Source organism: Simochromis diagramma, unplaced genomic scaffold (genome assembly GCF_900408965.1).
Source record: "Simochromis diagramma unplaced genomic scaffold, fSimDia1.1 OVJJ01000026.1, whole genome shotgun sequence".
Classification (NCBI taxonomy): domain Eukaryota; kingdom Metazoa; phylum Chordata; class Actinopteri; order Cichliformes; family Cichlidae; genus Simochromis; species Simochromis diagramma.
The window spans coordinates 7422650-7444996 of record NW_024386985.1 but is presented as its reverse complement, the minus strand read 5'-3'; the positions used below and the strand labels follow the sequence as shown (position 1 = coordinate 7444996).

General features: G+C 46.0%; 1 protein-coding gene across 1 annotated transcript; it reads right to left on the bottom strand.

Annotated features, from left to right (window-relative positions):
• Window positions 1-134: 134 nt before the first annotated feature.
• Window positions 135-20825, bottom strand: slc9a7 (solute carrier family 9 member 7). Its single transcript, XM_040040005.1, has 16 exons — window positions 20509-20825; window positions 17679-17881; window positions 17528-17605; window positions 16670-16746; window positions 16480-16592; window positions 16288-16393; window positions 16020-16161; window positions 15260-15365; window positions 14241-14329; window positions 13326-13439; window positions 12647-12758; window positions 12416-12569; window positions 6818-6881; window positions 6262-6344; window positions 5367-5472; window positions 135-2560 (listed from the first exon to the last, which is right to left on the bottom strand). The coding sequence occupies exons 1-16, from the start codon at window positions 20738-20740 to the stop codon at window positions 2297-2299; spliced, it is 2043 nt and encodes a 680-aa protein (XP_039895939.1). The 5' UTR covers window positions 20741-20825; the 3' UTR covers window positions 135-2296.
• Between the last annotated feature and the right edge of the window lie 1522 nt (window positions 20826-22347).

The following is a 22347-nucleotide window of genomic DNA, read 5'->3' as shown; positions in this document are numbered from 1 at the left end:
TTTTGAATGCCTGAAAATATCTGCGTGTTCAAAAATACACCAATCTCCTGCCTCCCAATCTGCTGACACACACACAGCCACAAACACGGAGTGCGAGTGGATTTGTAAACACCACAAAATGCGGCAGCACTGGGTAAGAACTTAAGATTTTATTGACATGCTGACATGCAGACCACAGTGGATGCAGACGGGCTGCAGAGCTGCTACTAAACACAACAGTTGCATACATTGACAGTCAGGCTACGCATCACATTTTTCACGTACTCCTGCTGACACGGGAAGGTCAGAGACGGTCTTGCTTGCTTCTCACGTCCTCGCAGAGAGTGCGCCGAACATGCCAACTGCCTTTAGGACTCGTGCAGAGCAGCACCCTCACAGTTTAGTGCGCTACCTTTCACATGATAGAGGGAACATGGCTCCCCCATGAGCTCACCTACACAGTCTCACACCAGCGTCAGTGACCCTCCCTGCAGAGCTCGGCTTACAGAAGCACACTAGTTTCCTGCTGTGCATCTGAAAGCTTCGCGCTCAGCTGGCAGCCGTGCTTTTCACATCTGCTCCTGCGCATGCACACACCAGCGCAGCAACTACAGTGGGGCCATGAGCGCAGTGAATTCTAAACAGCTGTGGTTCAGCTGTCTGAAAAAGTGACAGCCTGCAGCTTCCAGGCAGCGCACTTCCTTTTATCAGCCTGCAGCGAAATGTTTGTCTTAGACTGAAAATATGCAAAATTCTGCAGCCGTCGTGCTGCCGTGCAATAAAATCAATAAAATCATCACTGCAGTCAATAATGCAGTCAGACCACAGGAAACTCACAGTGTGGTGTCGTGTGTGGAGCGCTAAAAGCTTTAATCTGGTGTGAAACAGGTCAGTGGAGCTGGGGAAGCTTCACAGCACAAATCTACCGGCCCCAAACAAGAAGTTGAGTAGGGTTCACATCACTGACCTCCAAACACAAGTGCAGCTTCCTGTTTTCAAAGTAGTCAGTGCTCAGGTTGCCGGCACTAGAGATGAGTGAAGTCTACAGTATCACCTACATGCAGAGAGTCAGCTGCTCTCCTTTGTTTCAATGTGCACAGCTTTGGTTTTCACAAACAGATGACATCATCACTTCCTCCCTCACTGAAACCTTCTTCACATTTTAATTCCGAAGCTTTAATCGCTCCAGTACGAGCTGAGCAGGCTTCAACTTTCAGCTTTAACACTCTGCTCATTTCCTGTGTGAGGATAAAATGTGAAGACAGCCTTCATGTGGCGTCACGCTCACCTGCACAGTTTGTTGTGAGACACTCAACGCTTCTGCAATTGCCCACACAAACACAGCCCCACATCTGATTCTCTGCTCAGACACACACATACACCAACACACAGAGTGAACTTTATAGAAATTATGCACAGCAGCACGTTTCTAAATCAAAAGTGTGATGTCACTCCTGACAATGAGTCCAGAGGGAAAAATAATAAGTGAACCGTGTGTTTGGAGTGAGTATGGAGGCTACACAGCAGACGCACACACGCCTGTTTACCTGCACACACAGCTGACGCAGGTGTGTGCTGCTCGCCGGGGTCATGTTTGAGCCTGCAGAGGGTCGCTCTGTGAGATCTGCTTCTAAAATCATCTCTGTGCACAAGCCTGAGTGACCGAGCTCCACCCGCTCTCTTCGGCTGACTGCTGAGGATGAGTCAGCTTTGCCAAACGTGCATGGGGAAAGAGAGGGAGGAGAACATAGAGGAGGGAGCTCTGCAGCATTAAGGAGCAGTTACGATGGGAGGTGCCCGCTCTTTGCAGTCAGTAAAGCCTCTCAACACCTCCTGCTCACTGGGGATCCATCCAGAGGTCACCGAGAGCCTGCTGGATGTTGGGAGAATCATCCATCTTTGCATGCGTATCATCAGTAAAAGCATTTCTCAGCTGCTGCGCTGCTTCTGATCCTCGTCCAAAAGTTGAAGCTCCGCAGTCCGACTGCACACTGCATGTCTGTTTTGAAAAATCAGCATTTCCTTTGGAGACATAATGAAATACAAAGTTCTTTAACTGCGTATTCGTCCAGAGCAGACACCTGGACGCTGTGTGGAGCAAGGAGGAAGAGGAGTATTCAGACATAGGCGAGTGCAGCGATGCCCGTCTACATGACAGGGTCACATGACAGAATGAGTCAGAGAGACTTTGTCCAGCTGAGGTGTTGTGATCCCAAAGGAAGTTCAGAGTCACTCTGCAGGACCGCCCTCCTGGATGTGGAGAAAGCTGAGGATGAGGTGGTTGGGGGGTGGGTGCGGGTGGCGGGGACGGGTGGGGTCAGATGTGGTCCTCGATGGGGAAGACGAGGCGCGTCCCTCGGCTCAGCAGCTCCTGCTCGCGGGAGTCCAGCTCACGCTCCAGCGCCTCCTCTGATGTGCTGCCGCTCCTTTTCCCATTCGCGCTCCAGCCCGACCCCCCGGCAGTGTCCGCTCCACTGCCAGACGCCCCGTTGGCGGTGATGGCGGTGTCCCCGAAGGTGAAGGTCAAGTCTGCGTCGCCACGGATCAGGTCAGAGTCCGGGTCTCTCAGCTGCTCATGGTTCTGAAAACAAAGCCAGAGCAGAACATGAAGGGGAAGAACGGGACCACACGAGAACAGATGTGGGACGCATGTGGCAAAAACACGCATGACCACATGAGCACGCTGACATGAGTGCATGGGCTCACAGAGGACACAGTGGATCTACACGGGGGAGGGGCAGATTTAAGCTGGATTAACCTCCAACTGTCGCCCTGCTTCTCTGAGCTACCTCTAATCGGAGAGAAATCACACATCTGCCCCTGCTTCTCAGACTTTCCAGGCCGGAGAACTGAAACTACACGTATGTCTTTATTTGAGTGAATTTTGTTGGTAATTCGTCTTTGTGACAGTTTTCAGGTACTTCAGTGATATGAATTTTCAAAGGTCTGAGACGCACACAGAGCCGTGAAAACAGGATTTCTCTGTGAAACATCAATGAGCTCAGTGATATCGCTGAAACATTTGGGTCAGCGTCCTGTGAGCATCTAAAGCTCCAAATCACACGCTGCACGGCGCTCGAGTCCGGGTCTGAACTGATTGGCGGATCAATATTTGGCCAGGGGCCCCCCAGGGAGAACGGGATGAGTTAACTCGGGGGTCAGTGCGGGGATTACTCTCACAGAGGGATCCAAGAGAATTACATAACACTTTCTCTGCAGCAGCAATCATGGCGAACCGAGCAAAACTTTATCTTTTTAGTTGTGAAACTAAGCCACCTCACTTCCTGTTGACTTCCTCTGTGAACACGAGCAATATGTGAACTACGTATTTGTGAGCCACTTTTGAAATGAAAGTGTTCGTCAGGAGGGTTAGGGTTAGCGGTGCATTGATGCTTTCGCTGCATTTAGCTCCTTTACAGACCGTGAGACATCTGTTGTTCTGAATTACATTTTGAGCCATCGCATTTCACGTGTTTCGTTCCCCTCTGTGTTTTATAAAATTTATAAGCGGAGGAGAAAGCAGACGGGGAGCTTTATTTAATCTCCTGTGCCCACACAGAGTCCTAGATGGGCCTGATTACATGAGCCTGGCAGCCAGCCGCTCGCTGGCAAACAGCAGCAACAAACTGGGAGGGGAAGCGTTTCTGTGAGCAGACTCGGGATAGGAGGCACATTCAGATAAATAAATGAAACGAGAAACAGTCAAATTACAGTTCAGATCTCTGAATGCGAGCCAGCTCTGAGGGCTGAACTCCTTTTTGAGCAGGAATCTCTCAGAAAATGAAAAGACGAATTTGCCAGAGTCCATCCAAGTGTGACCGCGCCTTCAATGGTTGCTTGTGTGGCTGAAATATCTTTCATTACAGTGCTCATCATTGAGGCGGAGCTGAAAAGGCCCTTTGTGCTCGCTGAATGCCAAAAGGCTTTTCCACCGTCCAGTTACTCTGCCGCTGAAGGCCTCGGCTCTTTGTGTGCTGGCTGGCAGGCTCTGAGAGCTTCAGTATTCACAGGAAGCCTTCTTGAGGAGCCGGCTCCCCACTGAGCACAAAGAACAAGAGAAAATGACTCCTAACCACTCACTGTGTCCCAGAACGGCTTGGAAATCACTTCCTGTGGAAAAATATCTCCTAAAGAGGTTTTTCTGCGCTGAAACGCACACACACAACACCACAATCAGCTGATTTTTCTCTAATATCATACTGTAAATATTTACAGAGTTACAGGTCCTGAAAGGTCCTGGAAGAACAAAATAGTGGGTTTTTGAACAAGTCTAGATGATTTTTCCAGCATTTCAACTTCATGAATCCAGCAGAGATTTGTTATCTTCAGGGCTGAAAACACTGAATCAGTTTAATAAATAAATGTAGTCCAGAAATATTCACAGTGTAAGTTACTGTGTAGTGAATATAACAGTGTGGGCTGGCGGGTATATATGTCTGCTGATTGTTTTTCGGTTTGTCTTTGGGAAATGTGCTGACTCAACTAAAATAAAGGCAGACACTCAAATAAACTGTAAATAAAAAGAAGCGACAGAGATGCTAGAATGGTCCGTGAACAGATGAAAATAATGGTGGCATCGTCATGTACTTTATTATTATTATTTATTTATAATTATTTATTTGTAGAATTCTTTTAATACACTTAACAAATTAAGGGAGCACTTTTTAATCAGAGTGCAGCATCAAGTCAGTTACATTCCTGGATATATCAGAGGGGGGTGCAATAGAGGGGCAACAACCCCAAACCAGGAATGGTTTTCAATTCCCCCTCCCCGTCTTTTATGACTGTTTTTCACTAGTCTTGCATTTGGCTAGGGTCAGTGTAACTGCTGGTAGCATGAGGTAACACCTGGACCCTACACAGGCTGCAGAGGTCATTCAACTCCTCCAGCGTGGCACATTAATACGTGCCACTGCCAGCAGGTTTGCTGAGTCTCCCAGCACAGTCTCAAGAACATGGAGGAGAGCTGGACAGGGCCGTAGAAGGCGTTAACCCATCAATAGACCGGTATCTGCTCCTCTGTACACAGAGGAAGAGGGCGAGCACTGGAATAGCTACAAAAAGACCTCCAGCTGGTCACACCACGTCTCTGATGAAACAATCAAACACAAGCTTCATGGGGGTGGCATATGTCAGTCAGGTTCACAGTGCCTTCTAGTGCGCTCACTGCACGGCACCGTGGACCTGACGGACATTTGGCATAGAATGCCAGAACTGGCATGCCCACCACTGAACTTGAGCTCGATCTCGGTTATGAAATCATGTTTTCCTTCAGTTTTTTATGTTAGAAGGCTCTCTGCATCACCCTCAGAGGTGTTCTTCTACACTTCATACAGACTCACTGCTCACTGTGAGTTTGCTGTCTTAGTGTGCACGTGGACACTCACCTCGTACGCCCGGGGGGTGGTCAGACAGCTCGCCAGCGGCCCGCAGTAGCTGGGTAGGGTGGAGGTGAGAGGCGGGCCACTGTGGGTCAGAATGGGCTTCAGGTAACTGAAGGCTTATTAAGGACAAGCAGCTGACTGAGTCTTAAACACTTTAAATGGTAATGATCCACCCACCTGTCAATCCATCCATCCACCTATTCATCCATCCACCCATTCATCCAACCATTCTGCTTATCAATACTTCTGTCCATATGTTGGAGAAAACTAGGATGTATCAGTGGTTATGGCGACTTTAGCTCATCAATGATATTTTTCATCTCTGAATGAATTCTCTCAGGTATTTATGCTAGTCCACACTGTGAGGCACCTTTACTACACTTAAAGGAGATCTTAAAACTGAAGTAATGGGGCTCCTGAGTTACTGACAGACTCATTTTAACCCTAACAGCGAGTGTTAAGCTCTAACACCTGTGTCAGCTGTGATGACCCTGACTCCAATAAAAAAATGTATAAACCTGATAGTTTAAGGTTAGGGTCATCTCCAGTGACTAACAGGTTTAAACCAGTTGAACATAAAACTCTTAGGTTTTTGTCACTTTTGTCACACTCTGGGGAAAGGCCGCTGTGGACGCTGCAGGGAGGGGCAGGCTGCCCATTCGTCTCATAGACAAAGCCACTGCGGGGGTTAACTGGAAAACACAGTCAGTCACCGGGGAAACCGTCGCTCAGCAGAGGGGAGAAGCAGGGAGGGACCAAGTGCACGAGGAGCTAAACACCTTTACTGCAGCCTGTTAGCAAGCAGGGGAACAGATTTTATGGGCTTGTTAACCGAGGCGATTCTTTGGACACAGGACAGAACCATCCTGGATGAGACCACAGAGCTCTGAAAGGATACTTGTGATCGAACGTGTACCACAGTCTGAAGAGCCATGCGCTCTCCTGCTTGGTTTTACTTTGTCCTTCAGCCTGAGGCCCATCCTGGACAAACACACACAGATAACACAGCTTTATACTCACGGGAAGAACAGCCTATCAAGATAAAATGCTTCACCTTTTAATTCACTCAGCCAGGCTGAATGAGCGGGCTTTTTAAAAAAAATACAAACAGAATGTGAGTTAAATGTCACGAATAATCATACTTATTGGTAATCTCTGCAGAGACAGACTCAGACTCCATGGCAACTGACACATGTAAAAATATTTTCTCACATCAGTGAACTAGCAAAAATATTACATTTTTATTAATCAATTTTTTAAAAAAATCTGTGTATACTTGGTGATGTTTCTGGTTCCAAAGGTCTGAAGTTTTACGTCATAGTCACTTATATATGAAAATAATCATTCGTAGTTCATTGTGAGGCGTGAATAAACTCATGGGTTTGGAAGGAAAACTCTCACTGATAACCAATAACTCTAATAACTGCACAGAAGCATGTGTGAGTGGTGCTCACCCCCTGCAGGACCTGGAAGCTGTCTGCAGACGGCTGCAGGTCTTGGTCTGGATCAACATCGACTCTGAAACAGAAAAGGACAAAGAAATAATTAAGAATCATCACAATGCTGTTTTTCTGTGCGGTTAATAAATGACTAAATTTCTCAAACTGGGTGCTGCGTAATTATCTGTCTATATCTATCCATCCATCCTTTTGCTGCATATCCAGGTCTCAGGGGCTTGGTTCAATGGTAACTTTATTGTCCCCAATGGGAAATTGATTTGTAGTATGTCCATACAATCACAACACATACCCACAAAAATAAGCCCAGCGGTAACAACCTAAATTTTATCATCAAAAAAAGTGCAGTGTGCAGTGGCAACAACCCTTATGGTTTAGTGTTAATAACCATGATAATAGCACTAGGTACAAAAGACAATTTTTGTCTGTTTGTCTTTACTGCAGGCACTTTATACCAACGACCTGATGGAAGCAGTTGAAAATCATTAAAGAGAGGGTGATCTGAACACAACATGACAGAGGCTGCCTTCCTCAACACCTGCCTGTTATAGAAGTCCACAAGCTGGACCTGAGATCTCTCTGAAATCCGACCAGCCACTTTAACCAGGTTACTAAGTCCGGTCTTATTATTCAAAGACATATTACCATACCAAGCAGTGATACAGAAGGTTAAAACAGATTCAATAAAACTTTTAGAAAAAAAGAGTCATCATTTCAGATGAAACATTAAACCTCTCCCACCAGCTGAGAGACGTCCTCTCTGCAGTAGGCGCTGGGTTGGCCCAGGTCCTCCTGTTCAAACACTTGAAATCACCTGAGCAGCGGCTCCATTCGCCACACGAACATTTTAGGATGTTATTTGTGTTGTTACTGTAACGCTATTCCCTTTTTAAACATCTCTCCCATCTTTCATATGACGATAAATTAGCTCTGAGGGTTAAAAATGTTTGTGTGGGATGGAAAAACAAGCTGAACCAACACTAACGCTCATGTCACTGAGTGAAACAGCGCCCTTTTAATGTAGTGGACTACAGTACTACACTCTCACTCGGAACCAATAAGCTTCCCCTGAAGAAAATAAATAAATAAAAAGGCTGACCGGCCAATCAGATGACGGTAATGTGTTCTTGACCTCGGGTTTTGACCTGTTTTGCAGTGTAACAGGTGCTTTATAGCTCACGCTGCTTTTTATCACATCACTGATGGTCCACAGATTCCTCTGGGTTTTAGTTCACAATTCCACGACACAGTGACATCACTGGGTAGGTCCTTCAGTGACGGGCTGCTTTCCTGCTGCGCTCAGACTATACTGTGTGTAATATTCCATAAAACACTGTGAAATCACACAGGACCTCTGGTAAATAAGCAGTTACAAGCTACCTCTAATATTTAACTTTTTATTAAAATGAATTAATACTTCTTTTTCTGTTTAGCTGTTATTCATAGCGCCTGTGATCAGAAGTGAAAGCAGGCCGGTCTCTGGGGGATAATTCTATTTCTCTTCCCTGTAATTGACGAAAAACAGAAGTGAAGAGTGCGAGAAAGAGTCTCCTTTGACGTAACCACACTTACACAATGCCACTCACTGTCCCAGCACCTGCAGACTCCGCCTACTTCCTGCATTGCTGTGATCATTACTGTCATACCTGTAAGGAGCAAGTTTCATATTCACAAATTATCTCTGCTGGGATGCCCACAGACAGCACTGACCTTTGAACTCATCACATCATTACTGCGGGAACGCAGACAGTCACGCCCCCAACTCTGGGACAAACATCCATTAGACAATCATGAAACTACAGATCCACATCTGCTCTGATCTCAGGGCGAGCGCTGTCACCTCGCAGCATCACGGTCATCCGTGATGTCAGCCTGCACCCGACACAACTCGGCCTTCACACCCACACAGGCAGATTCAGGGCATTCACAGCGCACGCTGCACTCAGCTACATACACATTAATGTGTAAATCTGATCCCTGAAAATAATCATCATTATCGTTTCAGTGTGGTCTCCATACCATACAGAAGCTTCAGCTGCGATCACAGGGAACATTTCTGCTTTGCCAGCATTTCATTTTAATTTTGACTAAGCAAGCCACTCGCAGCTCTCAGAGGATTATTACAGCCTAGCCTGCCAACTGGTGCTACAGAGAAGTGAAAGCTCCAACTTCCGACTCCGAAAGTTCTTCTTCCAGATGCTGACGTTTCTTCCAGCAGCTGCTTTCACACGCCAGTCAGCGTGTTTTTGATGGTTTCTATTTTGACTTCCACTTCCTCTTCTTTCAGCATCAGTTTCAACATGTTTCGGCATTTTGGTTTGGTTTGGAGCCTGAAGCTCCAGCACAGAGCACGTTTAAATAAGCGTTACTGGGGCTGTCTCTGTGTCACTTGTTCACTCACAGAGCACGTTTGGATGCAGTCACACTATAAAACCTTTATTTAAACAGGAAACTGGAAACTCCCAGCCTGAGAGACAACGGTGTTAACCGTTGAGTCTGAGCTTTATTACAACATTTCTGTGTCTCAGTTTTAAATGTTTTGCTCAGTTTGTTGTAAAGTATTTCTGGGCTTTTATATTATTCCTCATATTTCTAATGTTGGCGTCTCTCGTCTGCGTGCTAGTGCCTTTGTCTTTGTTCCCTGCCTGCTATGGATTGACTTCCTGCCTCCTGATTCGCTGCTTGTTTCCACCTGTGTCTAATTTTTATAAACCCCGCTGGAACTGTAAGACATCACTGCCTATGGAGCTGACAGCTGGCACATCTGGAAAGGCTCCATCAGTGCTCAAAGGTACAAACAGGTGTTAGAGCAACATCTGCTCCATACAAATGCTTTTTTCAGGAAGGCTGCTGTGTTTGACCGGGATGATGCTAAACTGTAGACTGCATCCATTCCAGCAGTACGGCTTCAGAGGAGAAGAGTCCAGCCGCTGGACCGGCCCACCTGCTCTCCAGAGCTTTGACCAGCCAAGAACATCTGGAGCATCATGAAAGCAACAACAGCAGCCAGGACTGCTTAATCCTACATCAGACCAGAACAGCTGCTGCCCTATGTTTTACTCAAAGACTGACTTCATAAACCTGAAAATACAAGCTAAGCCTGAAGTTTCCTCCTAAAGCAAACAGTCTGTGATGTAAAGGCCTCACGTCCGCTCCTTGTGCTCTTGTTTTTCTCTCTGATCCTCGCTTGTGTTCGCCCAATAACATCTAATTTCGTTTTTTTAAATGCTCATTCTCCTAAAAGCTGAAACCAGCACCCTGACTGTCCCACTGTGGTCACAGATTAGTCATGCCGCTCGGTGATAGGCTGCCTGCTTCCAGACCGTCAGGACCAACACTCCATCAGGTCTCACCGTGCCGCTGTTAATGATCTGCACAGAGGGAGGAACACCGTCTGAGGCTTGTTTTTAACCCCACCACCAACATAAATTTACACACACATCACTGCAGAGAAGGATGCTGAGAGCACAGAGCAGCACGGCCGGTTACTGTCACCATAGCAACGAGTTCACAGGGTGAAAGGGGCAGAATCTGGCAGTGCTCTAAACCTCCAACATAATACTTCCTGCTCCGCCCTAAGACACAGCACACATATTAAATACACACACACACACACACACACACACAGTCGTGTTTTCATATCTTTGTGGGGCCATCTAACTGATATTATGCTTTCCATAGGTGCTTACCCTAACCCCACCCATAATCTAACTGTAACCCAGTCACTAAAACCACATTTTGAGTCTCAAAAATGCCTTCAAAATGTCCCCATAAGGGCTGTTGCTCCCCACAAGCATAGTGGCATTCCAACTTTTGGGCCTCATAAAGCTACCTAAACTTTGGTACACACAAATACACACACACAGCACACATGTTACAGTTTTTCTTGATTGCTTTGACCTGCCTAAAGAAACTGGGATCCACTCAGTTTTCAAAATTATCCAAAATGGAGATTTCTTATACTGTAACAGATTTTGGTTTACGTGTATTATCTGTAATATTTGAAGTCAAATTTGACACAGCCTGCGTAGAAAGATAACACACGACACTGCCGTGAAGGCTGTGTAACGGGCTACTCGCACTGAGTGCTGCATTTTGTATTTTGTTGTCCATTGTGTAATGATTTATTGGATGAGCTCATACACTTGTTCACAAGTTGTTGTTTGAAGGCAAAATTTTCTTTTGCTTCACATTTCAAATGTTTTGGCACAGTTAGAGCCTTTTGCAAATAAGATGTGTCACTTTGACCACAAGTGTCTCTGTCCAGGCCTGTGTGTTTGCTGTCATTCAGCAGTCAAGAAAAACTGTAAACACACACACGCATCCTGAAGCTGAGCTTCTTCAGAAGAGCAGCAGGAGGTGGAGGGAAAGCAGCAGAGTAGCTCTGGCTCCATCTCCTGGACGCTGCGGTGTCTACTGTGCAGCCCTCTTAAGACCTCTGACGAACAGTCAGTACTTCAACGTGAATATTAATACTTTGATGAATAATTTTTCTTGATGCATGCTCAATCATCCAGGTAAGGAAATCCCAGGTCGATTCTGTTCATCTGGATGTTTTCAGTGTGAGAAACGTTTCGTCATCAACCAGGTGACTTCTTCAGGCCTGCATGACTCTATTGTTCATTCAGTGGCCTAGTTTCTCCCACTAAAAACATCCAGATTAATAATTTCCTCTTTTACACCCACATTCACATGTTTACAAACCACATTAAGGATGTAGTCGTAGGATGCAGAAGCGGTATAATAATACAATTTAGGTATAATAATAGATAACTTATCTAACTAACAACTAATTACAACTTGCATTAAAAACACAATTTAAAAAGTGTGAATAGAGTCAAATTTGCAACAATTTAATTACGGAGGTCTCAGTAATGTATATCAGTGCCATGATGTTCACCACTGCATACAAAGACTTGGAAACATCATGGTTCCTTAAACATGGAAAACCTGATTAAATGTGCAGATATTCTACCTGTGTATAAAATTCACACACAGTCCTAAATTGTAGTTTTCGTCTCTGGAATTTTGCAGATTTATCTTAGAAATAAAATAAACAAAAATACAGAATGAAACACACTGCTAAACAACAAAACTTAGGCATATATAAAAGAGACACACTTCATCCTCTCTCACACACACACACAGTTACAGAGTGTTACAATGGGCTGAGCCACAGTAATCCTATAAAGTGTCTGCAGTGCAGGGAGGAGAAACCAAACAGCCACTCCACAAACACATGGCACAACACAACACTCAGCTGCACATCTGCACTGCAAAAGGCCACTCGCCGAAGACATCAATGTTTTTGGACAGAGGACACAGATGGTCTGAAAGAGGAGTAAAGAGCCCATCTATGTCCACTGTAAACGGTCATCATTGACCAAAAGTGGTGGCCTATGACACCAACTGTCACAGTCCACTCTGAGATTCTTCCCAGGTGTTTCAACCACCACTCACACCTTGCTTCAGGTGACCTCAGCAGGTCATGTCATGTCTTTTCTTTTCTTCGAATATTCTGTTATTATTGACAGGCGAGGACTTAATTGAGTCCAAACACAACGTGAAGGCAGTGCAGCACTTTGATTTTCTAACCTGATATGCAGCCAGGACAGCATGGGTGTGGTTCCACCTCCAAACACCCACACGGTGAAGAAGACGATGAGCAGCGTAGTGGTGAACATCATCTGACGGGCGTACGTAGCTGTGTCGCGTATGGCCAAGGCGAACGCCATCGCCCCACGCAAACCTGCAGAAAGAGATCCTGAAACCACCCAGCCCGACACGACGAGCTAGAACTACAGAGACAGGAAGCGCTCCTCATACCTGCAAACATCATCATGTGCTGGAAGTTTCCTTTGATCTTGTGCCTTCGACCGAGGTTGAGAAGAAAGGAGAGCGGGTAGATATTCAGAGCTCTTCCAATGAAAATGGCAATCTGATGGCCCGGGTTAAGAAGTTTTAATGCTGGAAAGAAAGGATGTTTGTGGTATATGTGAGGTCACACACAAAAATATCAAAAGGGACAAATCAGACTAGAGCGTACTGAGCTCCATCTACTGCCCTGCCTGGTTTCTTAGTTTTTCACGTACATGTTTCAGATCATCAAATAAACTTTAATACTAGACAAAGATCTGAGATCTGTTCAGTGTCACTGCCACACCCAGGCCTGATCACTGTCAAAGCTGCTGAATCACAAAATAGAAGTTGTCTGACAAAGTGAAGCAGGCTAAAAGATGTAAAGAAACAGCTGAGAACTGACCTCTATCAGTCTGGAAAGGATTACAGAGGCAGGTAGGTTTACATAACCCTTTTTCCCTTGAAAATTGAAATCATCTTTTAAAAACTGCCCCAGTTGTCTTTGTCTAATATTAACATTAGTTGGATGATCTGAAACACACAAGCGTGACCAATATGTGAAAAAAGAGGAAATGAGGGTGCAGCAGGTAGCTTTCTCAGTGCTGCAGGTACTACTCTGACAATGAGAGAAGCTCAGAAAGGATACGAAGGCTCCAATGATGAAGACGGGGCTGAAAATGTGATTCTGGAAGGTGAATAGAGCCAAGCCCATGTAGGAGAAGATGAAGTTCTCAGCCAGGAAATGAAGAACCTCAAAAAGCTGCAGTTTAAAAATATTCATCATCATTTAGAATCATAAAAAATGTGAATGTGGTTACACAGTAAACAGGATGAGCCTCATCATGCCTTTAGCAGAACAGATAATGTTGCATTTAATGATGAATTGCTATAATGATCCACTCTTTGCAGTAACTGGAGACCAACTGAGAAATGTTTAGTTAATCTCAGTTCAGCTGCTTATCTGAAGAAACTTCTAATATTACATTTGTAGTGTTAGTGAGACGATTTAACAGTTTATCACTTCTGTGTATGAATTTTATCTTGTCGTCCACTTCAGGGTTATTACTTGTGTGATAAAACTTTATTTAAGTAAAATAACAATAAAAACGGAACTATACTGTCCTCTATCCAAACAAAGTGCGAGAAAATAAAAATATAAAGGACGTGATTCCAGCTTGAGTCAGCTAACGCAGACAAACACAGAATAAAAACTGTGTTCAAGTTTAAAGGTTAAAAACAGAAATGTATATTGAACCAGGCCTCCTGGGAGGGATCCAGGGTCGTGTGCGCCGTTTGTTCCCTAAAATGACTCTGTCTGAGAGGCAGTAAACTTCCTGCTGCTCCGTGACACCGCCCCTTTTTCAATGGCAGTGCCATGTACTGATCCAAACTGTGTTCCTGCTAATCTCATCCTGTCCCTCAGACCAACCCCCCCACATGGAACTGAGCAGTCAGGGGGGGAAATTAAGGTCACAGCCGGCTCATCGGGCAGGCACCATCTGGCCCAGGCGCCAGATGGCTGGGGGGGCATGCGCGGGGGTGGGGTCACATGTTCACATACCTGCTTGGTGCGCTTTGTGGACTCTTCAGAGAGGTTGTTGTAGGTGTAGTGAGCCTGCGTGATGCCACAAAACAGCACGGCCACAACGCCTGCAGGACAACGTACACACACACACACACACACACACAGCCAGCTGAAATACACAATGCCAAATTTCAGCCATCCATCCTCTTCCTCTTATCCCGGGGGGGGGGGGGGGGAAGACACCTGGCCTAGCCTGAGACAGACAAACACTCACACCTGTGGGCAATTTAGAATCACCAGTTAAAACCCCACTGACGGCATGTTTGGACTGTGGCAGGAAGCTGGCATAACCGGAGAGAACATGCAGACAGAAAGGCCCCGCCCACATAGTAGTGGCTGTGGAGTCCAACCTAGGACGTTCTTGCTGTGAGGCAACAGTGCTAACCACTGCACCACTGTCCTCCCACCTCAGCCATCAGATTATTTTGAATATCTGAATCCATTCTGACTCCTGACCACATCTGTGTGTGTGTGTGTGGGGGGGGGGGGGGGTAACACAGAATCTGTGAGGATGCTTTAAGCAGGTGTGTAATCTCTCTGAGGTGCAGTGAACGTAAAGCGTGGATAAAGCAGAAATTCTCACTCACACCTGTGCAGGTTGTGTCCCCCACAGCCATCGCAGACAGTCAATGGATGACAGCTGAATATCTGTTGTGTTGATGCAGATTTATTTTTTTCTTGGATGGAAATAAATGGAGCAGTTTTGATTCTTGTAAAATGTTCTTCTACATTTTCAGGTGACGTTTCCTAGCTTGTTAGCAGTGGATGGTGCTGTTTGGATCTGATTTGACAGTGTGCCTGTAACACATCCTTACAGCTGACTGTTTCCTGTATAAGCGCTCTATGAATAACCTTTTTATGATGTATTCTGATGATAAAACGTGGGGCGGAGCGGAACAGTGTAAATCTGTGAACAGGATGAAGTGCTGCATGTGAAGCGAGTCGCCCGGTGATGGTCAAATGGCAAGGCTGATGTTTGTGACAGGTCAGCTCACCTGTGAAGCCGCAAGCCTCGGCGAGGAGGAAGGTGCTCCAGGACATGAGGAAGAAGAGGGCCGTCTCCAGCAGCGGGAAGCAGTGCAGCTTGGTGAACTTGGTGACGTAAGGTTCCGGTCAAAGAGCGTAAACACGGGACTGAGACACCAGTTGGCAAATGTGAACGTAGCCCCACCCCCGCAGTCAGATGATCTGTCCTGTATAGTAAGCTTACAATATTTACTGAAGACACGTACGTCTTTACCTCTACGTCAAAAGTTCTCAGCATCCACCTTTAAAACCCACCCACTCATCCTCACAACCTGCTTCAGGACCTCTCCCTCAGGACCTAAATTTGTGTGATCAGTGTTATTATACATTACAATTATTACAATACAATTACAATACAGATTATTATACAGATGTTTGTCCACCTCACAACCACGACCTCCACTCAGGGAGCTAAAATCTGACTATTAGAAAATAATCTGACCCAGAAAAATCACAGCTGGAAAAGGGACTGTTCAATTGCTCTCACCTGAGCTCACATCTGTTCCAACTGCTGATGTGAGGCCGAAAGTTTACAGATATTAAACTGCTGATAGATCACAGCTGGATACAGGGACCAGGATCAGTGCTAAGACTGGACGCTCATCTGGGTTCAGCTTTTAAAGGAGTTCACGTGTGTTTTTCAGGTTTATGTGAATATCTGCTGTACTTGGGCGGAGGGTGGGGGTGAGGGGGGTCGTGTGGTGGGCGCTGACTTCTCTGAAAGGATATGAGAGCGGTGACCACTCCCGTGGCCGCGCCCATCACGAAGGAGCCGCTGAAAATGCCAATGAAAACCCCCACAGACTTGAAAAAAGCCGAAGCATCAAACTGGTGCGTATTGGCGCCGGCCGGCTGGTACGCCACGATGGACCTGAAATACAAAAACACAAGTCAAAGGTGACTTGTGATCTTCCAGCAGGGGGAGCCAGAGCACTGCCTGCAGCCCCCACAGGTGGTCACTAGAAACCACAGCTGGAAAAGCGAGGCATGAACTCACGAGGACAGCACAATGGCTACGGCGTCGTTCATGACGCTCTCGCCGAAAAGCAGCGCGTACAGATCCCCGTCAGCGTGCAGTTCGTTAAAGATGGCCAGCACCGTCACTGCGGAGACACAAAGAAAACACTGAAAACCTTGCTCGCGTTCACACTCATGCACGCCGTCCTCCTTCCCGTGCTCGTGTTCATGCCTGGGTCCGTGGCAGAGATGATGGCGCCAAAGAAAAGGCAGTCAGTGTAGTAAAACTTCCCCGTCAGCTGACCCACTGCCTGCATCAGCTTGACCACGCCGTACATCAGGTTCCTGCGGAGGGAACAGGTATGACACGTCAGTCATGCAGCAGCAAACCGAAGGTGATGTCACACCTGGCTCTTACTCACCCGATGACGAAACAGGAGACGGCGGTGCCCAGGAAGGCGTAGGTGATGATGGAGCCCAGGTTCCTGAAGAAGTGTCTCTGGAAGAAGCAAGAAGAAGAAAGAGAAGAAGATATGTGGTTCTTCCTCACACTCACCCAGCCAGGCAGCCAATCAGAGGCCTCTGCGGCTGGCTGCCGCACGGAGCACGCTCAGCTCTCTAAGTGCTGAGTCAGGTTTCTAAAGGACGTGAGCCTGTACAGGTCGGCGCTCAGTTCTGTTTGCATCCAACCCTCCTTACTCACACATCAACCAAACAGCAACGCCAGACAAAAATGCTCTTCTTGCTTCCTGTTTCCTGTTTCCTGCTGAATCAGCAGATCCAGCGTGAAAAACAATTTCACAAGAAAAGCACAAAATGGTGCTCACGTACTCTTCAGCTGCACAGCACACATAAGCAGCACCACAGTACAGATGAAGGCAGGTGTGTTTACCTGCAGGTTCTTCTGGGTTCATGAAAGATGTTTGGAAAAGTCGGTTAGGTGATCAGGAAAGATGGCCAGGTTCACTCACTTCACTTTCATTGGCTGATATTTTTCATCAGACTTGCCTCCTAGCGACCCACCCTGGAGTGTTATTGGTCAGACTGGAGCGCCTGAGCTGCTGGTGGATGTCTGTGTGGCTCCGCCTATTTATTCTGGCGTAACCTTGATATCGTTCATGAGTGCGTTATGTTATCAGGTGAGATGTGACCTTGCTGTGAAAGCATCACCTGCTATGCTTTAAATGTAAACATGGAGACAGGTGAAGCAGTCAGAGCATCGCCGTTCCTCTGCTCACACGCACAGCCCCACCCGTCCACACACAGCAGGTGACTCTTACCTTCTTCAGACTGTAGCCCGCATGGAAAATGATGGGAGGCAGCAAAATGTTGAAGAAGACCTCGGGGTCAAAGGTCACCTGGAAAAGACACAAAGTTTGAAGTTGCCAGGCGGATGTGAGAGATGCCAGCGTACTTCCTTGCCTTCCTCACCTTTCGCAGCATGTCGTTCTGCTCCACGTTGTGTATCTCGCGGGAGTTGATCTCTCCTTTCAGCGTGTACTCAAAGAACTTCCCGCTGACATTCAGCAGCAGTGTGCTGGTGGGTCCCTCCCTCAGCGAGCAGCTTGCTGGCGTCTTGTTGTGATAGCTGTTGGCTGGGATGCCATAACGCAGAATCACGCCAACCAGTAAACCTGAGAGAAACAAACAAAAATACCGAAAGGTTAGTGGGGACCTCGTGTCTCTGTTTCTGGTCTCAGTCACAGACTGCTGGACCTGATTTTCCATCAGTCTGTTTTCATAGATACTGATTCATGTCCAGGAAGCAAAGGGGCCACTTTAACCTCCTAGGACCTGGCGTCCACATATGCGGACATCACATTTTGGGTTATTTAGACCAAAATACTCAATTTTGCTCTACAAGAGCCTGATATCCACTTACAAGGACATTATATTGCTACTGTTCTATCAAAATTTTAAACGAATATCCTCATATGTGGCTCTTATTTTTCTTCAAAACAAAATTAAGGTAAAAAAAAATAAATCTGGTAATTCTTTGTTTTTACATTCATCGGGCCCCAATATGACCAAATATCAAAGAGAAATTAAAAATGCATGCCGTGGAAGAGTTCGGGTCTTAGGAGGTTGAAGAACACGCACACACACAAACATAAACAGACACACACAAACACACACACAGTCACACACACACATGCAGACACACACAAACACATGCAGACACACACACACAAAAACACAGACGCACACAAACGCACACACAGACACACAAACACACACATATAGAATTAAACCACTTGCTGTTTCACTTTCTCTGTTCTCTGATTTTCAGCAGGAAGTAAAATCAGGACAAACGTCTGAGGCTGCGTCTCATCGTCAACAGCATGAAGCTGCAGCAGCATTTCTTACACTATCACAGGTTTAACCGGTGGACTCCACAACAACCCTTCAGTTTTATTTATACACTGCAGTGTAAAGTGATCTGGGATCGGCTCTGTTTTTCAGATTTATGTACTTATGTTGGAGTGCTGGAGGGTGGAGGAGGTGGAGGACCGTCAGTTCCCGTAGATGCTCATGTTAAAGCACTCAGGGCTTCTTTAAGCTTCTGTCCAACCGTAGGGGATCAGTACCAGCAGACTGGAACACCGACTGTCTCACTGGCTTCAGGGTGGAGGTTCTTTGCCTCGTGGTTCACTTGTTCCTACCACTGTTAATTTTTTACATTGTATTATGTGGTTTGTGTTTTGGGTGTATGTGTTATGTGTGTTATTTATGCAGATGGCTACAAAGCAAACGCCCCTTGGAGATAATAAAGTTCATCTTGACCTTGATAAACTAGGTAGGTAACCCAAGTTTGTGTTTTAGGGGCGTGGCCTCTTTGACCAGTGTTAGTGTTGAAAATGTTTGACTTTTTATGTTAATCATTAAATAAAGCTGTTTTAATCATTTTATTTATACACTATGCAAATGTGCTCATAAACGAGTTGGCGCTCCGTATTTTAAAGGCTGAGAGCTTCATTCCGTGTTATTTTCTGGATTTGAAATATTGCAGGTGCATGTTGAGTGCAGAGAGATATTTTGCAGCATGCTTACACACACTGATAATGGTTAGAATGAGTCTCTAGGTCAGAAAGTCTGAACAAGATGTCCTTAACCAGACCTTAGAATCAGTAGAAGAATAATGGATAACATTACATAATCAAGGCTACTCAGGGTGTGTTTTTGTGTAAAAGTCTCTCTGACAGGTGGATGGCAACACAGTTAACTGTAGCTGTCTGCTCGGCTTCACCTCAGCTAACCAGAGTCCCTGAACTGCACCTCTGGACCATGTTAATTACATCTTCTGCCCAATAACACATCTCCTGTGAGGTTACAGTAAATACAGCGTCAGTTCAGCCCACAATAACTTTAAATCGGGGGCCACCTGCTTCCTCCAGCACCCTTTAAATGGTCTGAGGTTCCTGTGTGAACTTGTTCGCCTAACTGGAAGTTAAACGTCACTCAATTAACTGCAGAGTATGGCTGACAGATATTAGTACATGAGGTGTGCATGTATAAGTAGTAATGAAACATGAAACGGTGTTAAAGAAGCAAACGGCAGCTGTGAGCGCAGTGCCTGTTTCCTGTTTTTGACCCTGTGCAGCATAGACACCACACTTGGAAAATCACCAGCGCCATGTTTGCCTTTGAGCTTTAGGTCCAAACAAATCAAAGTCTGCCTTCTTCGGAGGACATGTGTGGTTAATGAGTGACACGCTGGACAGACGGCCTCCATCACTGGGACCGTGCAGATGTGTCACACCAGCAGGCCTTCTGACTAATCACTGCAGGTGATCAGAGACATTCGCACATTATCTGATGATCTTTGTTCATGTCATCATTCTCCATGTTTGCTGAGGCAGGACAGCCTCAGCAGAAGAACCAGGCTGGGCTGAGGCTCCGAATCAGCCCACAAACAGACACGCACACACACACACACACACACAGTATTCTACCGCCAGCAGGGTTATAACAGGGTTGTTATAAGTGGTGTGTGTGTGTGTGATGAGTGTGATGTGACTGCCGGCTGGTGTCACTTGGACTCTTGAAGCAGCTGCTCGGCTGATCTCCGCTCAGTCAGAGAGGTGCGCGCACAGGAGCGCGCTGACACCGAACCGGCAGCTCGATGTGAAACGCGCACGCGCGTCTGCGGCTCTGCACTGTCTTAAAAATAACGGCCGCGTCTCCTCCTCTGACCGAATCACGCAAAGAGTGCGGTGTCGGCGTGCGCGAGCGTGCCGTTAAGCGTAAAGGCGAGGCTCACCGTAGATCATCGCCAGCCCGGTCTCGTGCAGGAAGCGGACCCGCCGGTGCTTGAAGAGCCAGATGGTGAGGATGGTGAGGGTGAGCAGCAGGATGAAGGTCAGCATGTTAAAGCTGTCCTGCCGGTGGCTCTCCTCCGCCTCCTTCTCCGTGGCCAGCTCCTCCATCGCGAAGTCCTCCGCGCGCATGCCCTGTCCCCACGCACAGCTCAGGAGGATCCATGCGGCCATCATCTCTGCGCCATCAGCTGAGCCTCTGACGAGCGCGGCGAGCACCGAGGAGGTCTCTCAGCCACGCGCCTGAGTCACTGCGCCTGCGCTGTGACGACCGCGCAGCTGAAAACGGGCTGAGGCAGAGGAGGAGGAAGCTGCTCACATGATGTGTCTGCAGTGGAAGCAGCTGCACCACCCACTCCGTTTTCTCCTCCTCTTTAATCCTACCCGCCCCCAACACCGTTTATGAAACAGGTGTAAACACAATAAACATGATAAAACTGTATGCAGTCAATTATCACATTTCCACTGTTAGTTGAAATTTTCACTCCTTGACGTGAGCTTGGTTCTCACACTGATCATCGAGGTCCACCTCCCCCCACCACCTCTACCCGCAGCCTCCATCAGTCCCTTCCTTACTACCAGTTAGATACATAGCTCGTTATGACTGTGGATTGTGGATATGGAGCTGGACTGCGGCTTTTATGTAATACCATTTTAAACCATATGATGGTGCAGCGAGTCACTGTAAAGCGACCCGAGGGAACTAAAGGGAGGGGCTAAAGAGAATGGCCGTTTCTCAGCACGCGTACTTGCGTTCTTGCAAAGGAGAGTGGCTAAAAATTTTGAAATATGACTCTATCTGACACAAAATAAACTTTTAAGATATTTTCAGGTGAGAACTTCTGACTGGTATGGCGTTATTTTGTGCCTCTATTGTGAGCGCACATAAATAATTTTTGCAAGTACAAATGTTGCATTTTGAGGAAGAAATATTTTGAGTGAATAAAAGCTTAATTTGAGCGAACAAAATTTGTTGCTGCATGCAAGAAATGTATTTCAGTGTTTGCTATTATCCATATACACAACAGCCCCTCTCACTCAGTTCACCTTTATAAATGTGTCACAAAACCAACCAATCACAGACTTTGATGCAAAAATTGTGATTGGCTCCAATCAGCTAGCTAGCTACTGCATTCTGGAAACACTGTCCATAGTGTAGCTCAACCCATTTACAGTTAGTATGTTTAATTATTTTATTTTAAAATATATAATTTTTAAGATCATTGTTGGTTTTAATCTAGTTTAAACCAAACCACTCCACTGGATTTAGTTACATTTTGGACAGTGTTTCCAGAATGGAGTAGCTAGCGAGCTGATTGGGGACCAAAACAGCCAATCACAATTTTTGCATCCAAGTCTTTCATTGATTGTTAATGTTAATGTTTGGTTTATTTCAGTTTTTTATTTGTTCCCGTGCTTTCTGTGTAACTGTGTGAAGCCTAGTAGACAGGATGTAATTTTTTATATAATGTGTAATTTCCATTGCAAATATTAAACAAACTCTGGAGTTGTGATGTCATCAAGTACAGTGCCATTCCAATTGTAGAATGATTGCGTTATGTTCTTGGGAAGTATGGACTCCTGTGTGAACTTACTAATAGAATAGAATAGAATTCAACTTTATTGTCATTGCACATGCACAGGTACAGGGCAACGAAATGCAGTTTGCATCCATCCAGAAGTGCTTTAGTGATATAGATATATTACAATATATATTAGCAATAATATAGATATGTGAGTATATTACAGAAATGGGTCTATTATGGAATGTTATAATGTACACG